Below are 21,002 nucleotides of genomic sequence, written 5' to 3'. Positions count from 1 at the left end.
ACTACCAACCCCTCCTCCACCTGGGTGAATCTACCAATCACTCCTCTGCTCTGCTCCACCTGGGTGAAACTACCAATCACTCCTCTGCTCTCCTCCACCAATCAGAGCATAGAAGCCTTCTATATTTTGTATTTTAAAGACACGTCGCAAGAGACACAATGTTTTTATCTGTATTTTAAATTCAGCTATTCTATATATATATATATATATATATATATATATATATATATATATATATACATCCCTGCATCCACACAGTAAGTGTCACCCTGTTTCTCCTGCTGATCTGTGTCCAGAGGAGAAAGCAGTTTTGCAGTTTTGCAGTCACAGATGTATGTGAACCCACACTGGCCATGAAATGACCAACCCCTCTTAACCTCTACTGATGATCCAGTACGTGTCTGATGTCATACCTACTCCCTGGGAGCCCATTTAAAGAATTATTTTCTCGTTAGAGTATTCGTTATATGTTAGAGTCTATATTATATACTAATATATTTGTGCCAAATGATTGTGAGAAGGGATTGATTATGATATCGCTGCACTCTATGTATACATTCCAGCCAGCGGGCTTCTCCTTACAGGAGAGACTCACTGGAGAGACTCAGCCTCACTGGAGCGACTCAGCCTCACAATGAGAGACTCAGCCTCACAATGAGACTCAGCCTCACAGGAGAGACTCAGCCTCACAGGAGAGACTCAGCCTCACAATGAGACTCAGCCTCACAGGAGAGACTCAGCCTCACAATGAGACATGTTTGTTTGTATTATCCTGCTGGACCGTTTTTATTGCCAAACCTCGATGGCTGATTATGCTTCTGATCTCTGTCTGAGTTTTGAAATGTAAAAATCCAGAGCTGTGTTGTAAATAATCTACCTGCTGGTCTGACTATTTAAGATTTATCTGTCCTCTAATCGACCAGCTACTCACGCAGCAGACATCAGAGACATCAGAGACACAGTTCACACTCTGCACGTGGAACTGGGACATCTGTCGGCCTGAAGGCCTAGATTTAGAAACTCTTCTGTATGCCAGCCAAGAAGGATCATCTCATTTTGGTTTTCTTGGAGGCTCACGCTGTCACATGAGTATAACGTATAGTAATAATCCTAGATTATTGGTCCTAGATAGTCCTAGATTATTGGTCCTAGATTATTGGTCTCAGAAGAGTCGTGTCTGACTCTTAACTGAACAGCATTTTTCATCCCTGTTGCTGGTTTTTAAGCTGAGGGGAAATTATTCACCAATCAACTGCTATAGAAGTTAAATCAGCTTGGTTTACTAATGATTTTGATCATGTTTACTGGTTGTTTTAGTGTTATCCTGTGTGACTTTAAACCCTTGTCCCTCCTGATCACCATGGTGTCGTCCTGTGTTCTCTGCATCCAGGCCCATGCATGTGTGTTTGTCACTGTGTCATTGTCATCACCAGTAGAGGCTCTCACTAGTACTATAATTGCTATTGACGGGAAAAATTCAACTCAACTCTCCACTGGAGAAATCACTTATTTGACATTAATATTTAAAATATAGCATTTTGTGGACAGACATTTTAAGGTACAATAAAAATGTATAATGTTAAAATCTGATGACAGAAACAGTTCACAGATAGATAAAAGTACCTACTGTATTAGCAATCATTTCTGAGAATAAAATGCAAATGTGAAAATTTGGTGTTCCTCGTTTTGCAACGAAACTCATTCAGCTCTGTGAGTGTGAATGGAAGGTTCTCTTAGGATCCACATTATCTTCTCTGCTTCTTCACGGATTCCTCTCAGCTTTTAGAAACGAGACACTTATTGAATGATTTGACTGCAGCTCCTGCTACTCGGCTACTGGGGAGTGAAGCGCTTTTATCTGAGCGCTGCGACCAATGGGATTTGAGAGAGGATGGTGTTGGCAGGATATGGGTCTTGTAACTATGGTTACTACGGTGCCGTGACCGTGCCCTTGTGACTCATCTGCTCACTCATCATACAGCAGGACAGCATCTCTCCTTCCTCCAACACTTCTGTTACTCTGTAATACCATGGTTACAGTACACATCAACATGCACATCACATTCGTTTTTTGTGAAGGCTTTTGCTGTTTATGGTAACAAACTGCTGTTCGATTTAAAATGTGATCCAAGATGAAATACCTGCACGGCTTCTTCTTGAGAAACCTTCAGTGTTCTGATTTATCATACAGTAACAGTTCTGTGTATTTTTCGTGTCTTTTTTAAAGTGTAAATTTTACTGTCTTCAAATGCACCACCTGATCGAGGTCATGACATCTAACAGATCAGAATCTTTGCCTTCATGTACTGGCTTGATTACAATGCCTATGATGTCAAGAGACTACAATGTCAAATTCATTTTGGTTCACCAAATCTTCCATATTTTACCCAAGTTGATGTAATGTACTGAATGTCTCAAACTCAAACAGGTTTGCAACAATGTGTGCTCACTAACATACAATATAAATTTGATAATCTAAGGTACAGAATATCAGCGTTTGATGTGTACATTCAAACCATTCAAAGCAACTATCACTGTGATTTACAAGTTGTGTAGGATGCACACTATTAGGGTTTCACACAAAACTTGTTTTTGTGTGTGAAAATTTACAGATTTGAGGTTTCCTAATGAAATGTGTGAAGTCCAACAGGAGAGACTATTGTAATTTTCTGAGGCACGTTGTGCACAAAGCTTTACTTTAATGTGTCAGTCAGTCTTCCTGGCTTTAGTCCTGTTCTACTGTGCGTTCATTGTTGTGCACTGATCCCTTTAATAAACTTTCCTGTGTTTGAAATGATACTGCAGCTCTAATTTAATTTAATAGGAGTGTTGTCCGGTTTGGATAGCAACTATATAGCCTAATATGAGCATGCGCACATTCGGAGGAATAATCAAATAAATGAACAAAAAACACTTGTACAATTTGCTTTTTTGTCTTTTATATAATATATTATAAGATAATATATATATAACATCATGCCACCTTGTTGGGTAAAGTAGGCCTACACAGCCCCCCCCCCCCTGTAGGTGGAGACTGCTGCCCCCTGTAGGTGGTGACTGCTGCCCCCTGTAGGTGGTGACTGCTGCCCCCTGTAGGTGGTGTCTGCTGCCCCCTGTAGGTGGTGACTGCTGCCCCCTGTAGGAGGTGACTGCTGCCCCCTGTAGGTGGTGACTGCTGCCCCCTGTAGGTGGTGACTGCTGCCCTCTGTAGGTGGTGACCCCCCCCCCCTGTAGGTGGTGACTGCTGCCCCCTGTAGGTGGTGACTGCTGCCCCCTGTAGGTGGTGACTGCTGCCCTCTGTAGGTGGTGACTGCTGCCCCCTGGTGGTGGAGACTGCTGCCCCCTGTAGGTGGTGACTGCTGCCCCCTGTAGGAGGTGACTGCTGCCCCCTGTAGGTGGTGACTGCTGCCCCCTGTAGGAGGTGACTGCTGCCCCCTGTAGGTGGTGACTGCTGCCCCCTGTAGGTGGTGACTGCTGCCCCCTGTAGGTGGTGACTGCTGCCCCCTGGTGGTGACTGCCCCCCCCTGTAGGTGGTGACTGCCCCCCCCTGTAGGTGGTGACTGCTGCCCCCTGTAGGTGGTGACTGCTGCCCCCTGCTGGTGGTGACTGCTGCCCCCTGTAGGTGGAGACTGCTGCCCCCTGTAGGTGGTGACTGCTGCCCCCTGTAGGTGGAGACTGCTGCCCCCTGTAGGTGGTGACTGCTGCCCCCTGTAGGTGGTGACTGCTGCCCCCTGTAGGTGGTGACTACTGCCCCCTGGTGGTGACTGCTGCCCCCTGTAGGTGGTGACTGCTGCCCCCTGCTGGTTAAGACTGGAACTTGAGGTGGGGTTATTGGGTTGACGGAAGAAGAGAAAAAGCTTGTTTCTCAAACAGATCCACCCTAGCTAAGCTAACATGGCTGGTCAGGAAGACCCTGTTCAGAGAGAGATCCACCAGGACTGGGCCAATCGAGAATATATCGAAGTGATTACCAGCAGCATCAAGAAGATAGCAGATTTCCTTAATTCTTTTGGCAAGTACATTTGCTTCAGCTGAATTATTATGTTGTAAATATACGTGCTAGTCTCTAGCTAGGCTCCAGCGGCCTATGCTAGGCTAACACGGCTAGCATGCTAACAAGCTGTCTCGCTTACTGACTAACGTTAGAATGTCGATTCACATAGATAGCTAGTTAATATGCATTTAAAATATGATTTGATAATCTACTTTGTTTAGTTTGGGAAACATCCGTTGTCAACGTGTAACATTACACCCAGCGCTGTGTACGTAGCTTGCTATTAGCTTAGCCTAGCTAGCTAGAAGCATCAGTAATGGACGCCCGGGCCGCCCCGCGGTGCACTGGTTTATAGTTGCTTGCATTCCGGGCTCAGTGGGCTGCCCCTCTAATGGTGACTATAACCGAAACGAGCTGTCCCTGAGTAGCCTCAGCTAGCATTGATTAGACGTAGACATATATCGTTGTCAAGAAAGTATATTGTCTAAATTGGCATTTTATAATCATATATGGAACGGGTCTAACATATCTAACAGTTAATGATTTGGCTTACTTCATATTATGTGCTAATTTCATAGTATGGAGTCAACTGGCTAACCAGCTCATAGGGAGGGGCTGCTAGCTCACCACTGTCTGGGTTAAGGTCTGGTCATCCGAAATGGAACACGGCCAACTCAGTCATCAGATTTGCCTTTTTCTATCCCATCAACTCCAGGGAGTTCTGTTCCAAAGCTTTTTATGTTAAAATTGAATTATGTATATGGTTGAACCAATGTTAGCTTCATCTCCTGTCTCCAGTTTATGTGTATGATGCTAAAATTGAATTAAATAAAATTAAATAAACACTTTTACCATTTTGTTTGCCATAGACATGTCCTGTCGGTCTCGTCTGGCCACTCTGAACGAGAAGCTGACTGCGTTGGAGAGGAGAATCGAGTACATCGAGGCCAGGGTGAGTATCTCTGAGTGTGTGTTAAAGTGTGTTAGGCCCAGGCCAGGGTAAGTATCTCTGAGTGTGTGTTAAAGTGTGTTAGGCCCAATCCCAATACTCCCCCTCAGCCCTAGCCCCTAGTTTTGCAGTGCCATCGACTGGGTAGTGCCCCTTCAGAACCGAGCCACAAGGGAAAGGGGTTGAAATCTTTACCTAAGAAATGGGAGACCACTCGCTACGTCTTCTATCAGAATTTTATTAGTTGTCTGATTTTCTGTGGAGTCCCTGGGGTGTTACAGTATGATTACTATTATTATAGTGACACATCTGACCAAATTTCATGACAGAACTAGACAGATTAATCAATTGTACAGCCTTGGAGCATGTTAACACATCTTCTGTTAACGTTAGTCCTGCTCATAGAAATGCACTGATATCAGATGAGCAGGGAAGTGCTAGATGCTAGATTATTTTTCAGACTTCACAAACGGGACATGGAATCAACTGTCACTCAAATCATTTTGTAAACTTTAACTATTTTCTTGTTTGTTTAGGTCACAAAGGGAGAAACGTTGACCTGAATCAAGATGGCGTGTTGGACTGGGTATTCTGGCGAGGGAGAGGATCAGCGACTACATTTCTGTCCATTTCCATAATGTTTATCCTTTTTTAACTATGTATTTTTACAGTTTTGTATTTGCTCTGTCAAACTACTAAATGTCTCCTCACATTGAGCAAGTCTTTTGGACCATGGCCACTGTATGGTGAACATTATTTTATTGTTTAAATATATTCATTATATTTTACTAATTCAGGCACCACCTCACTATACAATGCCAGTAATCAGAATCAACTTAAGTCAAGCTTTGACATTCAGAAACGGACCCTATATTTACTGTTGTCATCATTAATTAACATAAATCAGCATTTGAATTGGAAGAAATATCTTTAATATATGACTTATGTTCAAAATTTGATGTCACCACTCTGTTCTGCTTGATGTGTGTAAAGTTTCCCACCTGACCTTGTCCAGCTACTGTGGTGTAACATCCTAAAACAGTTACCCTTCCTCTTTGAGACGTGGGCCACAGGGGGAGGAAGTGCCAAAATGAATATTCAGCTCTTCAACTGTGGGCGCTCTGCTTACCTGTCCTTTCCATTCGTGCTTGTAAAATAATTGTTTTCTGTTAGTGTTCAAATGTAATAAACTGATGTAAGATTCTGCTGTGGCGTTGTGTTCTTATACTTGGTTAAACGGGAAACCCAGTGGGCTCTTCCTTGTGTGCACCCCTCCGATTCAAAGGCTTTAAGTTGTTCGTGGTTTTAGAGCTATTTTCAGCATCTTGCCTGCTGTGACACCAACCTCTAGCCTACCACGTAACGTCTTAAAAACATAAATAGATACAAAAGTATTCCCTCACTAGTGTATCGTTACACCCCTAGTGTAAAGGCAGTTGAGCGAATACTTTTGGCAATATATCTGTACATAGCTGGATACTTAAATGATCCTCCCTACGGGGAGACTTGGCGTTTCAGCAGTGGAAAAAAGATACAAGGTTGGAAAATGCACTAGATACAGAGAAGTAAGCATAGAAAAGAGGAAGACAGATATAGCCTACATCCATATGTGCATGTGTACAGTATTGAATGGATAAAAACCTGTGCATACATACAGTCTGTAAATAGATGTGTCTAGGAGTACACATACATACATACATACATATATACAGGCTGTATAGATATAACTAGTGATACACATTTAGATACATGCACACCTCCACTACCTGCAGTGTAGAGAGCTTTGCTATTTGCCTATCAAAATACTGACATGTTGTCAGCTGCGGATCTGGTAGCCTTTGGCTGACTCAGTATTCAACCACTATTAATCTATTCTAGTTCTATTAATACATCCATGGTATTCAACCACAAAGGGAGAATTTCCCCGCTGGCAGGCCGGGAACACCCTCACCCCTCCTCCCACCTCTCCTCCCACCTCTCCTCAACCAGGAACACCCACACCTCTCCTCAACCAGGAACACCCCCACCTCTCCTCAACCAGGAACACCCCCACCCCTCCTCAACCAGGAACACCCCCACCTCTCCTCAACCAGGAACACCCCCACCCCTCCTCAACCAGGAACACCCCCACCCCTCCTCAACCAGGAACACCCCCACCTCTCCTCCCACCCCTCCTCAACCAGGAACACCCCCACCTCTCCTCAACCAGGAACACCCCCACCTCTCCTCCCACCTCTCCTCCCACCTCTCCTCAACCAGGAACACCCCCACCCCTCCTCAACCAGGAACACCCCCACCTCTCCTCAACCAGGAACACCCCCACCTCTCCTCCCACCTCTCCTCCTACCTCTCCTCCCCTCTCCTCCCACCTCTCCTCCCACCTCTCCTCCCTTCCTCCTCCCACCTCTCCTCCCCTCTCCTCCCACCTCTCCTCCCCTCTCCTCCCACCTCTCCTCCCCTCTCCTCCCACCTCTCCTCCCACCTCTCCTCCCTTCCTCCTCCCACCTCTCCTCCCACCTCTCCTCCCTCCTCTCCTCCCACCTCTCCTCCCACCTCTCCTCCCACCTCTCCTCCTACCTCTCCTCCCACCTCTCCTCTCCTCCCACCTCTCCTCCCACCTCTCCTCCCACCTCTCCTCCCTTCTCTCCTCCCACCTCTCCTCCCACCCCTCCTCCCACCTCTCCTCCCACCCCTCCTCCCACCTCTCCTCCCACCTCTCCTCCCTCCTCTCCTCCCACCTCTCCTCCCACCTCTCCTCCCACCCCTCCTCCCACCTCTCCTCCCACCTCTCCTCCCACCTCTCCTCCTACCTCTCCTCCCACCTCTCCTCCCACCTCTCCTCCCACCTCTCCTCCTACCTCTCCTCCCACCTCTCCTCTCCTCCCACCTCTCCTCCCACCTCTCCTCTCCTCCCACCCCTCCTCCCACCTCTCCTCCCACCTCTCCTCCCATCTCTCCTCCCTCCTCTCCTCCCTCCTCTCCTCCTACCTCTCCTCCTACCTCTCCTCCCTCCTCTCCTCCCTCCTCTCCTCCTACCTCTCCTCCCTCCTCTCCTCCCACCTCTCCTCCCACCTCTCACCCCCACCCCTCCTCCCACCTCTCACCCCCACCTCTCCTCCCACCTCTCCTCCCACCTCTCCTCCCACCTCTCCCCCCATCTCTCCCCCCATCTCTCCTCCCACCTCTCCTCCTACCTCTCCTCCCCCCTCTCCTCTCCTCTCCTCCCACCTCTCCTCCCACCTCTCCTCCCCCCTCTCCTCCCACCCCTCCTCCCACCTCTCACCCCCACCTCTCCTCCCACCTCTCCTCCCACCCCTCCTCCCACCTCTCCTCCCACCTCTCCTCCCACCTCTCCCCCCATCTCTCCCCCCATCTCTCCTCCCACCTCTCCTCCTACCTCTCCTCCCCCCTCTCCTCTCCTCTCCTCCCACCTCTCCTCCCTCTCTCCTCCCCCCTCTCCTCCCACCCCTCCTCAACCAGGCAGGGGCAGAGAGAAGAAGAAGAGCGCCGCCATCTTGGACAGCCACAATAACAGGCAGCTAGCTTAGCCACTTAGCTCACCGCAGTATATGATGACCTAAAGAAGCAGAAGAAGACGACAGGAGAACATTTAACTATCTGTATGATAACTATCTGTATGATAGGCATATGCACACATCCAACGAAGTGTGGATAGTTGAACTATAAAGGTAACTAGATAACTTGCTTTTAAATCCCAGTGTGTTAGCATTAGCATGCTAGCTAGCAGCTGCTTGCTCTCCCAGCCGCACAACGAATATATTTATTCACTATCTAAGCTTACAGTAAAGTATCTAGTTGCTAATCTAGATATGAGGTGGATGTTATTAATGCAATTAATCAATGTTGTCATTTGAAATGGGGGACACGTACATTGAGGACTTGCTTTTTGTTTTAATGCTTTTAATTTGTCCTGCCTTTTGTTTTAAATGTCTATAATGTCTTGCTTTTTTGTTTTAATGCTTTTAATGTCTCATGTAAAGCACCTTGAATCGCCCTGTGGCTGAAATGTGCTATATAAATAAACTTGCCTTGCCTTGCCTTACATATTGCTTGAACGTCATCGATGGCCAGAACCTGGCCAGTAAATCTGATCCTGATTCAGTTTCTGGAGGCCTTTATAATACAGCTTTATAATACAGGCCTTTATAATACAGCTTTGACCAATATCTGTTCTTCCAGTTTGTTTCCAAGGAACCCTTGTCTCCTCTGCTCTGTACCATGGGTGCTGATAAAAGGTGAGAGTGGTTCCCTTGATTGAGGTCTAAATCATGTTGAATCTCTTATTGTATTATATTATATTGCACTGTACTTTAGATTGTGATTCTTGCACTTTGCCTTCAGCACTAGATTATGCTCTTAGTCACTTGTTTTAGAAAGAAGATGCACTTGTGAGTTCTGGCAAGTAGTAGTACATTGGCTCTTCCTACGTTAAATGCAATTATTGTTAGTCGCTTTGGATAAAAGCGTCTGCTAAATGACTGTAATGTAATGTAATGAATCAAGAGACAGTCGTCACCTTCACCTGCTGATATGATGCTTTTGTAGAGACCTATGTCTTTAGTGTTAATGTCCCTCACCTAACCCTATCCTTGATCGGTGTAATGTCACACGGTTTTTGTCACCAGACTGGGTCGCAGCGAACGCAATGGGAGGTATGGGTCAGGGTCAGGGTCAGACTGGGGTCGCGGTGACCCCGAGTGGCGTGAGAGACGTGAGAGAGACCCAGAGAGAGACTACGACCGACAGTGGGGAGATGACAGACAGAGAGAGCGATACGATGACCGCAGAGACAGAGATAGCCCCGAGGTGAGTCATGCTCCTGGTAGGTCTGTCACACTCGCACGACAAGCCCTGTCGGGTGGGTGTCAGGTCTCAAGTCCTCTTTAGTTAGTTAGTAAGTAAGCCATTTTGAGAAGCGATGTTTCTCGGGCCTAGTGGCGCATAGGGCAGGACCCTATCTCCTGTTTCTGTAGCGTGAGCCAGCTTTGATGTACAAGTCCACCCCCTGGACATGACGCTAGTATCTTGAGTTAATGGTGATATCATCCCTTGGTCCTGCAGAGAGGACGAAAGCGACACAGCAGTGACCGGTCGGACGATGACTACCACTCTGATGGGGATTACCCGGACCAGGACTTCAAGATGGAGTCGGAGGAAGAGAGCAAGACCATCATGCTCAGGGGCCTGGCCCTCAACGTCACCGAGGATGACGTGAGTCCTCCCAGCGTGTAGCAACAGATCGGCCGTAACCGTAATGCTTCTAATATACACTGTCAAAGTTCACTCAGTATAAGAATGTGGAGAAACATTGTGTGGCTGACTATAGGCTCGCATAGCCAGACCTATCTCCACACTTCTACATAGCCAGACCTATCTATCTCCACACTGCTACACAGCCAGACCTATCTCCACTCTTCTACATAACCAGACCTATCTCCACACTTCTACATAACCAGACCTACCTCCACACTTCTACATAACCAGACCTATCTCCACACTTCTACATAACCAGACCTACCTCCACACTTCTACTGTACATAGCCAGACCTATCTCCACTCTTCTACATATCCAGACCTATCTCCACACTTCTACATAGCCAGACCTATCTCCACACTTCTACATAGCCAGACCTATCTCCACACTTCTACATAGCCAGACCTATCTATCTCCACACTTCTACTGTACATAGCCAGACCTATCTCCACACTTCTACTGTACATAGCCAGACCTATCTCCACTCTTCTACACAGCCAGACCTAGTGCCGTCTGAATAGGCCACGAGTAGGCCTATAGAGTCTTAATAGGCTAACACCCCCGGAACGGTGAACGGAACATTATTTTTCGTTCTTAACCGGTTCAAGAACGCTATGTTGGTGGCGGAACACGAGAACGGAAACGTTAAATATGCTGGTTCTGCTCGGAGCGAACCGATTGAAAAATAATGTAGTTTTAAAGCCCTGCCAACGATCGATTCAACGTGCGACCCTGCCGGACTGTGTTCCAGATCCGGGCTTCCCTGGAGCAGCTGCCCGGACCCCAGCCAGTGGACGTCCGTCTGATGAAGAAGAGAACAGGTGAGAGTTGATCATCAACAGAGCGCCTCTTATTCTGGTCCTCGAGCCACCGTCCTGCTGTCACAACCCACCCCGCCCGCCTCCAGCACCATGCATACCACCATAGCTGAGGAACGCACTGCGCTTTTTTGCTTCGTGCTGTTTTTTCCTCTTGGGGATGAGAGGGTAGGTGGTGAAACCAGGTAAAGGAGGTGTATCTGTCATCACTTTTTTTAATAGAAGGAATGTCCTGTTGACTTAGAAAATCAATAAAGTGCGGTCAAGACAACATCATCTGAGACGTGTCGTATTATGGTCCCCCTCCCCCGACCCCTGACCCCCCCAGCCTCCTCAAAGGTCTCCCCAGAAGTGTTTCACCTGTAATGGCCTCTGCAGACTGTGACAGAGAGTGTGAATATTGTGCCAAAGCATTCTGACTAACACACCTCCCATCTATATTTGAATGCTGTCTCCAGGTATAAGCCGAAGTTTCGCCTTCGTGGAGTTTTATCACTTGCAAGATGCTACCCGATGGATGGAGACCAATCAGGTTGCTTCAACAATCACCAAGTCTAGACTCTCCCCTGGAGACCAGAGCCCAAAGCCAATTAACAGAAGCCTTGAAATTGACCTTTGAACTTGTATTTGCTGTATGAGTAATTTGCTGAGGGTCCTGCATAGAAAAGTTTATGTAAATCCGTGACGTCACAGATTGTGACGTTGCCTATGGGATAATTTATCTGATAGCTTTTTTTTCTGCCAGGAATTCAGAACTTGGGTATTTTTGTGCTTTTCTTTCTTCTAGAGATTTATTGGGCAGAATGTCTTGTATTTAAGTCTTATCTATCAAAGTGTAGACGCCCACGGTTCTGGGCGTCTCTCGTAGCCATGACGGCCCACCAGGCCTCCGTAGCACACGCTGCTCCAGCTCGTTCTCCAGGCCCGGCCCAAACCCCCCGTAATGTCCGAAGACCCGGGACCGGGCCGAGGACGGGCTGGCAGCACTCCGGTCCGACACACTGCTAGAGTCATGAGCGCACACACAGCACCCACAACTCTCTCTCTCATTCCTCCTCCTCCTCTCTCTCTCTCGCTCTCCCTCCCTCCTCTCTCTTTCTCTGCCTCTGTGTTCTCCGAGGGGCTCTGCCTCAGTGAGGGTGACCCTAGCCACTCGTTGCCCCTCCCGGCTGTCATGGGGTGGGGTAGTATCATCATCTCCCCACCTGCCTGTGAGGCTGCGTGCTTCTGGAGGGCTGAGCTAACGCCCGTCTCTTGACCCCCTACAGGACCAGCTGCTGATCCTGGGGAAGAGTGTGGCCAGTCACTACAGCAACCGCAGACACAAGTTTGAGAACTGGCTCTGTAACGCTGTGAGTACCTCCTCCCGCCTCCTCCCACCTCCTCCCGCCTCCTCCCGCCTCCTCCCACCTCCTCCCGCCTCCTCCCACCTCCTCCCACCTGAGGCGTCTCTGCCAGGCAGCTTTCCTCAGGGTACGGATTTGACGTTTTTGATAGTTTGAAGGGACTGAATGTAAACATTGTGACCGGTTGTTTGCAGTGCGGCCTGTACAACTTCCGCAAGAGGCTCAAGTGTTTCAGATGTGGATCAGTCAAAGTTGGTGAGTGTGCCCCCCCCCTACCCCCTACCCTCCACCCCCCCCTCCACCCTTCCACCCCTCCACCCCTCCACCCCTCCACCCCTCCCCTCTTGACTGACCTGTGCTGTGTTTTCCAGACGGCGAGTCTGCTGGCCCCAGTGGGGTCGTCACAGAGCCTCAACACACCGGAGATTACTGTGGAGACAGTGAGTATAGTTTAGAGTTTATTTTGCACAAATATTCACATAAAATAACAACAATTTGATAGGAATTGAGATGTGTGCAGGTGAGGTAAGAAACCCAACAGGGCTTATTTGAAAACCTCACACAAAAAAGCAAAAAGCATAGAAATTAGATTCAAAATATGGCAAAGAATAATAATTAAAGCTTACTGTTTATCAATTCTCATTATATATTATATACTTACAATATACTGTATATATGATGCTTTCATTTACGATTTGTTAAGCATAAGGAGCAGCGTTTGATGAATGATTTTTTTGTCTTTTGACAGCGATCATTCTGAGGAACATCGCTCCTCTGTCCAGTATCGAGGCGGTCCTGACCCTGCTGGCGCCGTACGCCAACCTCTCCGCCGGAAACATCCGCCTCATCAAAGACAAGCAGACCGGTCAAAACCGAGGCTTTGCCTTCATACAACTCTCCTCTCCACTGGTACAGGATGCTTCTATCACAGCGTGTCTCTACTGTTATTATGACTGTGATATTGAGGTGAAGGGTCAGGTTAACCAGGATGTGATGTTGTTCGTCATGTAGGAGGCGTCTCAGCTCCTCACCATCCTCCAGGGCCTACAGCCTCCTCTCAAACTGGACGGGAAGACGATTGGGGTGGATTTCGCCAAGAGTGCCAGGAAGTGAGTCATCATATTGTGATTGTGTATATATTGTGTTTTTGATTCTATATAACTGATTGTGTATATATTGTGTTTTTGATTCTATATAACTGATTGTATATATATAGTGTGTTTTATTCTATATAACTGATTGTATATATTGTGCCTCCCTGCCAGGGACCTGCTGACCCCAGATGGGGGAAGGGTCAGTGCTCTCTCAGTGGCCACAACCGCCATCGCTGCTGCCCAGTGGTCATCCACCCAGGTACTGAAGCTGCTACTCTCTCTCCCTCTCTCTCTCTCCCTCTCCCTCTCCCTCTCCCTCTCCCTCTCCCTCTCCCTCTCTCTCTCTCTCTCTCTCTCTCTCTCTCCCTCTCCCTCTCCCTCTCCCTCTCTCTCTCTCTCTCTCTCTCTCTCTCTCTCTCCTCCATCCCTCCCTCTCTCTCTCTCTCTCTCTCTCTCTCTCTCTCTCTCTCTCTCTCTCTCCCTCTCTCTCTCTCTCTGTCTCTCTCTCCTCCCCCTCTCTCTATCCCTCCCTCTCTCTCTATCCCTCCCTCTCTCTCTCCCTCTCCCTCCCTCTCTCTATCCCTCCCTCTCTATCCCTCCCTCCCTCTCTCTCCCTCTCTCTCTCTCTCTCTCCTCTCTCTCTCTCTCTCTCCTCTCTCTCCCTCTCTCTATCCCTCTCTCTCTCTCTCCCTCCCTCTCTCTCTCTCACCCTCCCTCTCCCCCTCTCTCTCTCTCTCTCTCTCTCTCTCTCTCTCTCTCTCTCTCTCTCTCTCTCTCTAATCTTTCTCTCTTGTCTCTCAGTTGCAGCAGGGTGTGGGTGCTGCCCCAGACTACGCTCCTCTACAGGAGGGCTATGGACCGTACTCACAGGTCAGTATTAGACTACTCACAGGTCAGAGGTCAGTAGTAGACTACTCACAGGTCAGAGGTCAGTAGTACACTATTCACAGGTCAGTAGTGGTGGCCGGCCCGTCTCACGCTCATCATCTCGGTCAGACTCTGTGTTCACTGACTTGTGTTCCTGGTCTCTCTGTGTTCCTGGTCTCTCTGTGTTCCTGGTCTCTCTGTGTTGCTGGTCTCTCTGTGTTCCTGGTCTCTCTGTGTTGCTGGTCTCTCTGTGTTCTCTGACTGGTGTTGCTGGTCTCTCTTTGGGCAGAACTACCAGTCTTGGCCTCATCAGTCTGAAGGCGTGGCTGCTCCTTCTCTGGGAGATGGAATATTAGGAGGTGAGAAGAAATCCTCTTAACATCGTTAGATAACCGCAAATTTGAGTGCATTTTGGATTGCGAATTTTGATCGCCAACGAGATAGGTGTGCAACTGTGACCCCTGTGTGACCCCTGTGACCCCTGTGTGACCCCTGTGGTCTGGTATCTCCGTGACAGCTGCCCCCGGAGTGAAGACGCTGATCCCAGCGGCGGTGGGCGTGACCGTGTCCCAACCCGCCCAAGTCTACCCTCCTCACGCCTTCGGCCAGACTGTGCTACAGGTGGGGCGCTTATTACACAACGCTTATTACACAACGCTTATTACACAACGCTTATTACACAACGCTTATTACACAACGCTTATTACACAATGCTTATTATATGACGCTTATATGACGCTTATTATACAATGCTTATTATACGATGCTTATTATATGACGCTTATTATACGATGCTTATTATATGACGCTTATTATACGATGCTTATTACACGACGCTTATTATATGACGCTTATTATACGATGCTTATTATACGATGCTTATTATACGACGCTTATTATACGATGCTTATTACACGACGCTTATTATATGACGCTTATTATACGATGCTTATTACACGACGCTTATTATATGACGCTTATTATATGATGCTTATTACACGACGCTTATTACACGATGCTTCTATCCTGAGATGGTCTCTGTGCTGGTCTGCTGAGGTAGTTAATCAGTGTTTCTTGATGCCCCTCCAGTCTCACCAGCTCCTGGCTCATGGAGACGTGGTCCACCAGGCCGCCTCCTCGGCGCTGGGCACGGCGGCGGTCTCTCTGGGGGGTCCCGCCTCTGCGGCCGGCGTCCCTGCTGCTAGCGCTGATGGTACGACGCCCAGTACGACGGGGTTTCGGCGTTCACGAGACGCCTGGTTTGCTTCGTCCGGCGCGCGTCAAGCGCCGATCTGACCTGTCTCACGCCGGGGGGGGGGGCGATTCCAGCCGTTCTGACGCCACCCGTCTGCTCGTTTACCCCCCAGGTGTTCCCGACATCTCCACCTACCAGTACGACGAGTCCTCGGGGTACTACTACGACCCTCAGACCGGTCTGTACTACGACCCCAACAGCCAGGTATGGAAACCGTCACCCCTGAGTTCAGCTCTGTCCTATGAGAGATCGCCACCTCACACAAGCCCCTCCCCCTGTAGTACTACTACAACTCCCAGACGCAGCAGTACCTGTACTGGGACGGTGAGAAGCAGGCGTACGTGCCGGCAGCGGAAGGGTCAAAGGGCGGCTCGGAGCAGGCTGCGGCCTCCAGCTCCACGGCCCCGCCAGCCTCTGCCACGCCCGGTAAAGAGGCCAAGGAGAAGAAGGACAAGCCCAAGAGCAAGTCTGCTCAGCAGGTAAACTCAAATTCTACCAGGCAAAAAAAAAAAGCCATGTATTTGGAATTGATGTCATGTTTTTTATGTTATTACCGGAAGTTCAGTGTGGACCACTGTGTAGCCATTTTGTTTTTTTGTTTTTTTTGCTTCCCTCTGGAATATGTAGAGAGTGGGTCGTATGCCCACCTCCCTTGTTCTCTGTAAAGCGCATTGTGTTGCCTCAGTTTGATTTGATATAGACGGATGCACTATTGCCTGACCACCTTTCTGAGGCCTGTAATGTCTGTTCCAGATCGCCAAGGACATGGAGCGCTGGGCCAAGAGTCTGAACAAGCAGAAGGACAGCTTCAAGAGCAGCGTGCAGTCGGCCCAGAGCAGGGAGGAGGAGAGGAGGGAGTCGGCGGCCGCAGACGCTGGCTTCACCCTGTTTGAGAAGGTAGCAGGTCTCACCCTGTTTGAGAAGGTAGCAGGTCTCACCCTGTTTGAGAAGGTAGCAGGTCCACCCTGTTTGAGAAGGTAGCAGTGTGATTGGTGGGCCAGTACCTGAGCTGCTGTGTGATTGGTGGGCCAGTACCTGAGCTGTTGTGTGATTGGTGGGCCAGTACCTGAGCTGCTGTTGTGTGATTGGTGGGCCAGTACCTGAGCTGTTGTGTGATTGGTGGGCCCGTACCTGAGCTGCTGTGTGATTGGTGGGTCAGTACCTGAGCTGCTGTGTTCTCCTCAAGCAGCATGGTGCAGGGTTTGAGCTGCAGCCGCTGATGCCCGAGCCGGTGAAGATCGTGGAACAGGTGACCCCAGCTAAGGTGAGGAGGGCGTGGCCTTGACCGCACTGTGAGCCTCTCACTGGGAATGTTTCTGGGAGAAGTTTGGTATCTAAACATTGTGTCTGCCTGCCTGTGTGCGCGTGTGTGTGCGTCCGTGTGTGTGTGTGTGTGCGCGTGCGTGTGTGTGTGTGTGCGCTTGTGTGTGTGCCTGTGTGTGTGTTTCAGAGCTGCCTTGTGGCTGCCTACAGTGGTGACAGTGACCCGGAGGAGCCGGTGGCCCTGGAGTATCTGGAGGAGGGAGGTGACACGCTGATGGACTGGAGGAAGATGGCGTGCCTGCTCTGCCGGAGACAGTTCCCCAACAAGGAGGGCCTTCTGCGTCACCAGCAGCTCTCCGACCTGCACAAGGTGGGACGCCCAGTCAGCTGACGCAGGATGGGCTATTTTTAGCCTGACCATCTGCGCAGGGGCCAGAAATGCCCCCGTTAGCTCCAGAGAAGAGAAAGTACCGTGCATTCAATTTCCATGTGGAAAATTTACATTGTGGCTTTTTTATCTTGTGAATGGGATTGACCCGAGGGTGTCTTGAATTAATTTATCTGTTTTTTACCCCCCCCCTCCCTCCGTTTAGCAAAACCTTGAAATTCACAGAAGATCTAGACTGTCAGAGGCAGAGCTGGAGGAGCTGGAGATGAAGGAGACGGAGGTTTGTGTTCTGTGAAGATCGCTGTCGTTTCCGAGCGACATTTGAGCGACATCTTTTGAACGCTGAGGTCTTCGGTTCCCTCATTATGTTTCGTTTGTCTCGACCAGCTGAAGTATCGAGACCGAGCCGCCGAACGCAGGGAGAAGTACGGCGTCCCTGAACCTCCAGCACCAAAGAAGAAGAAGTTCTATCAGCCCCCCACCCCCACTGTGTGAGTCCGGACCCCATTAGCGCGTTCAAAACAATACAGGAAGTTCAGTATTCCTCCCAGCGCATCAGTAAGCCCGCCTCCACCCGCCTCTCATCCCTGTCCACCGTCTCCCCCCACAGGAACTACGAGCAGCCCACCAAGGACGGTCTGACCAGCGACAACATCGGGAACAAGATGCTGCAGGCCATGGGGTGGCAGGAGGGGAGGGGCCTGGGGCGCAACCAGCAGGGCATCACAGCGCCCATCGCGGTGAGTCAGCCCAAACCAGAGACACCCCAAGACCCCTCACCTGGGGACGGTGTCGTTAGCACAATGCAAGCGCGGCTCTTCTCTGTCCTGGCCCCGCAGTGGTGGAATGAACTGCCCACTGACGTCAGGACAGCAGAGTCGCTGCTCATCTTTCACCACAGGCTCAAAAACTCACCTCTTCAAGAAGTACTACAACGATCCTGCCTCTTAAGCACCTATTGTATTTTAGATTGCTATTCTTGCACTTTGCCTTCAGGACTAGATTATGCTCTTAGTCACTTGTTTTCTCTCCCCTCCTCCCTCTCCCCTCCCTCTCTCCCCTCCTCCCCCTCCCCTCCCTCTCTCCCCTCCTCCCTCTCCCCTCCTCTCTCAGGCCTCGTTGAGGACCAAGGGAACAGGTCTGGGCGTCAAAGGCACCTCCTACGAACTCTCAGCATCTGACACCTACAAGGATGCCGTTCGCAAGGCCATGTTCGCTCGCTTCACTGAGATAGACTGAGCCTGGATTCATCATCCCAGCCTCCCCGTTCCCACCCAAACCCCTCAACGCCCGTTTTCAGATGACTAACAGACAACAGTACTAGAATATAATTTACTGATCCCTTCTGAGTTTATTACATTCATCTTAATTCAGAATAACCTGGGTGTTCTCTGTTTTTATTAATGTTATTTTTGATTCATTTGAGTCTTTGTTTACAATTAAAAGTTCCAATATGTTCCTCATGGATGACCAGACATCTCATAGCTCTGATGGAGAGTAGTCTTCCCCAACTCCATACCTCAGTTCCCAAGAACAACCAGGATCTTCCTTCCCACTGGGAACAAAGTCTTTCATGTTTTTGTTTGCTTTTAGGCTGCATTGAGGAGATTGTATACCTAATGGATAGTGTGTGATTCTTACTTGGGGGGCCTTGAAACAGGCGCTACTAATTTAAGGTATCTGGCAGACGTTAGTACTGTGACAGGCCAAACTGGTCATGACTTACTGTACGTAAATTTTTTCCTCAAACATTTTTGAATGCTGTCTTAAGCATTTTACGAGCGTGTACAGTGTGTGTATATTTTGTACAGAATATGAATGGTGTAGCTCTGCTATGTGTGTGTCTGAGGGAGATCAACTTATAAAACGATTTTTGTGTTTACGTGACTGCCTTCCTTAAAATGGTACTTTGTTGATATTACACACCAGATTACACAGAACTAGAGTCAACCATACTACAGAACACAGCTAGTACTCCAGTTAGATTGTGAAGTGTGCTTCAAAAGTGAATCCTACCTCTGGTTGGACAATGAGGGTTTCTGGTGAGACAACAGCCTACCTCCAGGTCTGCTCCGTCTCTAACCCGGATTAAAAAGTTCCTCTTGGGGGGAACTCTGTTTGTACCCCCCTAGGGGGCAGTAGGAGTGTGAGTTGCAGCTTCACAGGCGAAGATCAGTCAATTCTATTAGTTATCTGCAATTTATTGTGAGCTGTAGCACACTAGACATGAGCCTTACTTTCTGACCCTGTTTTCACCTTCTGTTCCCTCCATCTCCATCTCCATCCAGCCCCTAGTGACGTGGTGAGGGGGGGTGGGGGCTTTAGGGGGGGGGTGGGGGGGCTTTAGTGGGGGGTTATGAAACAATCGCGGCTTTCATACAATCTCATCAGGTGGCATGTGACTAGATTGGCTGGCAAATTCCCCAAAGACTGACTGAATGACGAGGCCACCGCAGATTAATTCACATCAGAGCAGCAAATTGCTTTCTGGCTTTGATCTTCATGTTGATTACTGTAGCTTAACCAAATGTGTCCACGCACTCTCAAATCTGTGTCAGCTTACTGGGCCTTTTACATAAGAGCATCCACTGTTACCCTGTCATACTAACCCACCGGTGAGAAGGATACTGGACTAGAGATAACAGATGGTGCAGGTTTGTAACCGGAAGTAGATTAATATTCTTTAGGAATTCACTATATATAGTTTTTCCGGAAATTATGACGAATAATCTCAGCTAAAAAAAACACCCTACCCATTCACATGCTGCCCTGTTACTAAGGCCCATGTCTGCTCACACGCCTGTGTGTGAAACAACAGCATCCACACAGTCACACTCATAACCCTGTCACACTCATAACCCTGTCACACTCATAACCCTGTCATCATAACTGTATGAGTCTAGAGACCCTGACTGTTAGAAGCTATGAACACAGGCTACCAGACCTCAGAATACTTGCTATGCACTTGATTTATCCATCGAAGGGCCGGTCCCAGAAGTGCTAACTGTGAGACGAATTAAACACACCTCAATTACATTAAAAATGTAAATTGACCCAGGTCTGGAAAAGAGAACTCTACCACTGACATCCTGTGAGCAACAGATTTAGGGAAGGCCATGGATGTATTAGGGGTAGGTCTACTTCCTGGAAGTCCCTGTATGGTGAGCAGCTTCTCTACAATACAGTTACAAACTACATGTAAAAATGTCTGTTGAAGCAACAGAATAACGAGGATTTAGAATAATACAGCCGAAGCTGTGTAGCCTATCTCTGCCAAGAACAAACTCTCCACTCATACACAGTTCAGTTCTCCACAGGTAGTAATTTGCCTGAATTAAACTTTCTTTCTCTGTCATTCAGGTTTATTTTACATTCAGATGATGCATGAGAAGGTTCAGACCGACCCACTCGGTTATTCTGAGACCTGTAATTGTGATGTGGTTCTGTGTACAGGAAGAGTGAGCTCATTTTAGGGTTGAGAGTGGCTCAATGGCTTACATACTTACTTAACTGGTTTTGACAAAGAATGTCTCTCTTTTATGCTAAATCAAGTGGCTATAAAGCCCACTCTCCTCTCCAGGTCCCTGTGTTAACGAGACAGTGAGCACAGCTGACACACTTCCTCTCTAGCAGAGTTTTGACCCTCCCCCAGATGACACATCTCCTCAATTACCCCAGCTGTAATTGCAGGGGCTTTGCCATGAGTCATTGCAATGATGTGAATCTCTCTTTAATTAGAAGCGTGGTGTCTCT

General features: G+C 48.6%; 3 protein-coding genes across 7 annotated transcripts in view; all 3 read left to right on the top strand.

Annotated features, from left to right (window-relative positions):
• Positions 1–136, top strand: part of LOC311327479 (S-adenosylhomocysteine hydrolase-like protein 1) — a 13,666-nt gene extending 13,530 nt beyond the window's left edge. For all 4 annotated transcript variants that reach the window (XM_084460530.1, XM_084460532.1, XM_084460529.1 and 1 more), the window contains one exon: positions 1–136. This exon is cut by the window's left edge and continues 48 nt beyond it. The gene's annotated coding sequence lies outside the window, so the exon portion shown is untranslated.
• A 3,741-nt stretch (positions 137–3,877) lies between these two features.
• Positions 3,878–6,126, top strand: brk1 (BRICK1 subunit of SCAR/WAVE actin nucleating complex). The gene is made up of 3 exons (XM_084460783.1): positions 3,878–4,012; positions 4,864–4,946; positions 5,480–6,126. The coding sequence occupies exons 1-3, from the start codon at positions 3,895–3,897 to the stop codon at positions 5,504–5,506; spliced, it is 228 nt and encodes a 75-aa protein (XP_084316909.1). The 5' UTR covers positions 3,878–3,894; the 3' UTR covers positions 5,507–6,126.
• Positions 6,127–8,462: 2,336 nt separating this feature from the next.
• LOC311327581 (RNA-binding protein 5-like) lies at positions 8,463–19,131 on the top strand. 2 transcript variants are annotated; one of them, XM_084460669.1, is made up of 25 exons: positions 8,463–8,632; positions 9,144–9,199; positions 9,590–9,770; positions 10,026–10,175; positions 10,970–11,039; positions 11,495–11,568; positions 12,305–12,388; positions 12,577–12,637; positions 12,754–12,822; positions 13,131–13,291; positions 13,394–13,491; positions 13,648–13,735; positions 14,278–14,346; positions 14,633–14,702; positions 14,861–14,964; positions 15,433–15,556; positions 15,711–15,802; positions 15,880–16,077; positions 16,352–16,495; positions 16,788–16,862; positions 17,049–17,231; positions 17,455–17,529; positions 17,637–17,740; positions 17,860–17,989; positions 18,363–19,131. In XM_084460669.1, the coding sequence occupies exons 2-25, from the start codon at positions 9,183–9,185 to the stop codon at positions 18,486–18,488; spliced, it is 2,547 nt and encodes an 848-aa protein (XP_084316795.1). In that variant the 5' UTR covers positions 8,463–8,632; positions 9,144–9,182; the 3' UTR covers positions 18,489–19,131. The 2 variants fall into 2 exon arrangements, with proteins under 2 accessions (XP_084316795.1, XP_084316794.1); XM_084460668.1 differs by having other exon boundaries at positions 16,785–16,862.
• Positions 19,132–21,002: the final 1,871 nt, after the last annotated feature.

The sequence above is a fragment of the Borostomias antarcticus genome, assembly GCF_949987555.1.
Source record: "Borostomias antarcticus genome assembly, chromosome: 33".
Classification (NCBI taxonomy): domain Eukaryota; kingdom Metazoa; phylum Chordata; class Actinopteri; order Stomiiformes; family Stomiidae; genus Borostomias; species Borostomias antarcticus.
The sequence above is the reverse complement of the archived record's forward strand: the minus strand, read 5'-3'. Positions and strand labels throughout refer to the sequence as shown.

Excerpts from the sequence above, each read along its gene's own strand:
- brk1 (XM_084460783.1), top strand. The coding sequence starts at position 3,895 with ATGGCTGGTCAGGAAGACCCTGTTCAGAGAGAGATCCACCAGGACTGG. Across the intron at positions 4,013-4,863 it reads AGATTTCCTTAATTCTTTTG|ACATGTCCTGTCGGTCTCGT; the intron begins GCAAGTACATTT and ends TGTTTGCCATAG. Across the intron at positions 4,947-5,479 it reads TCGAGTACATCGAGGCCAGG|GTCACAAAGGGAGAAACGTT; the intron begins GTGAGTATCTCT and ends TTGTTTGTTTAG.
- LOC311327581 (XM_084460668.1), top strand. Across the intron at positions 13,736-14,277 it reads CCCAGTGGTCATCCACCCAG|TTGCAGCAGGGTGTGGGTGC; the intron begins GTACTGAAGCTG and ends CTTGTCTCTCAG. Across the intron at positions 14,347-14,632 it reads GCTATGGACCGTACTCACAG|AACTACCAGTCTTGGCCTCA; the intron begins GTCAGTATTAGA and ends CTCTTTGGGCAG.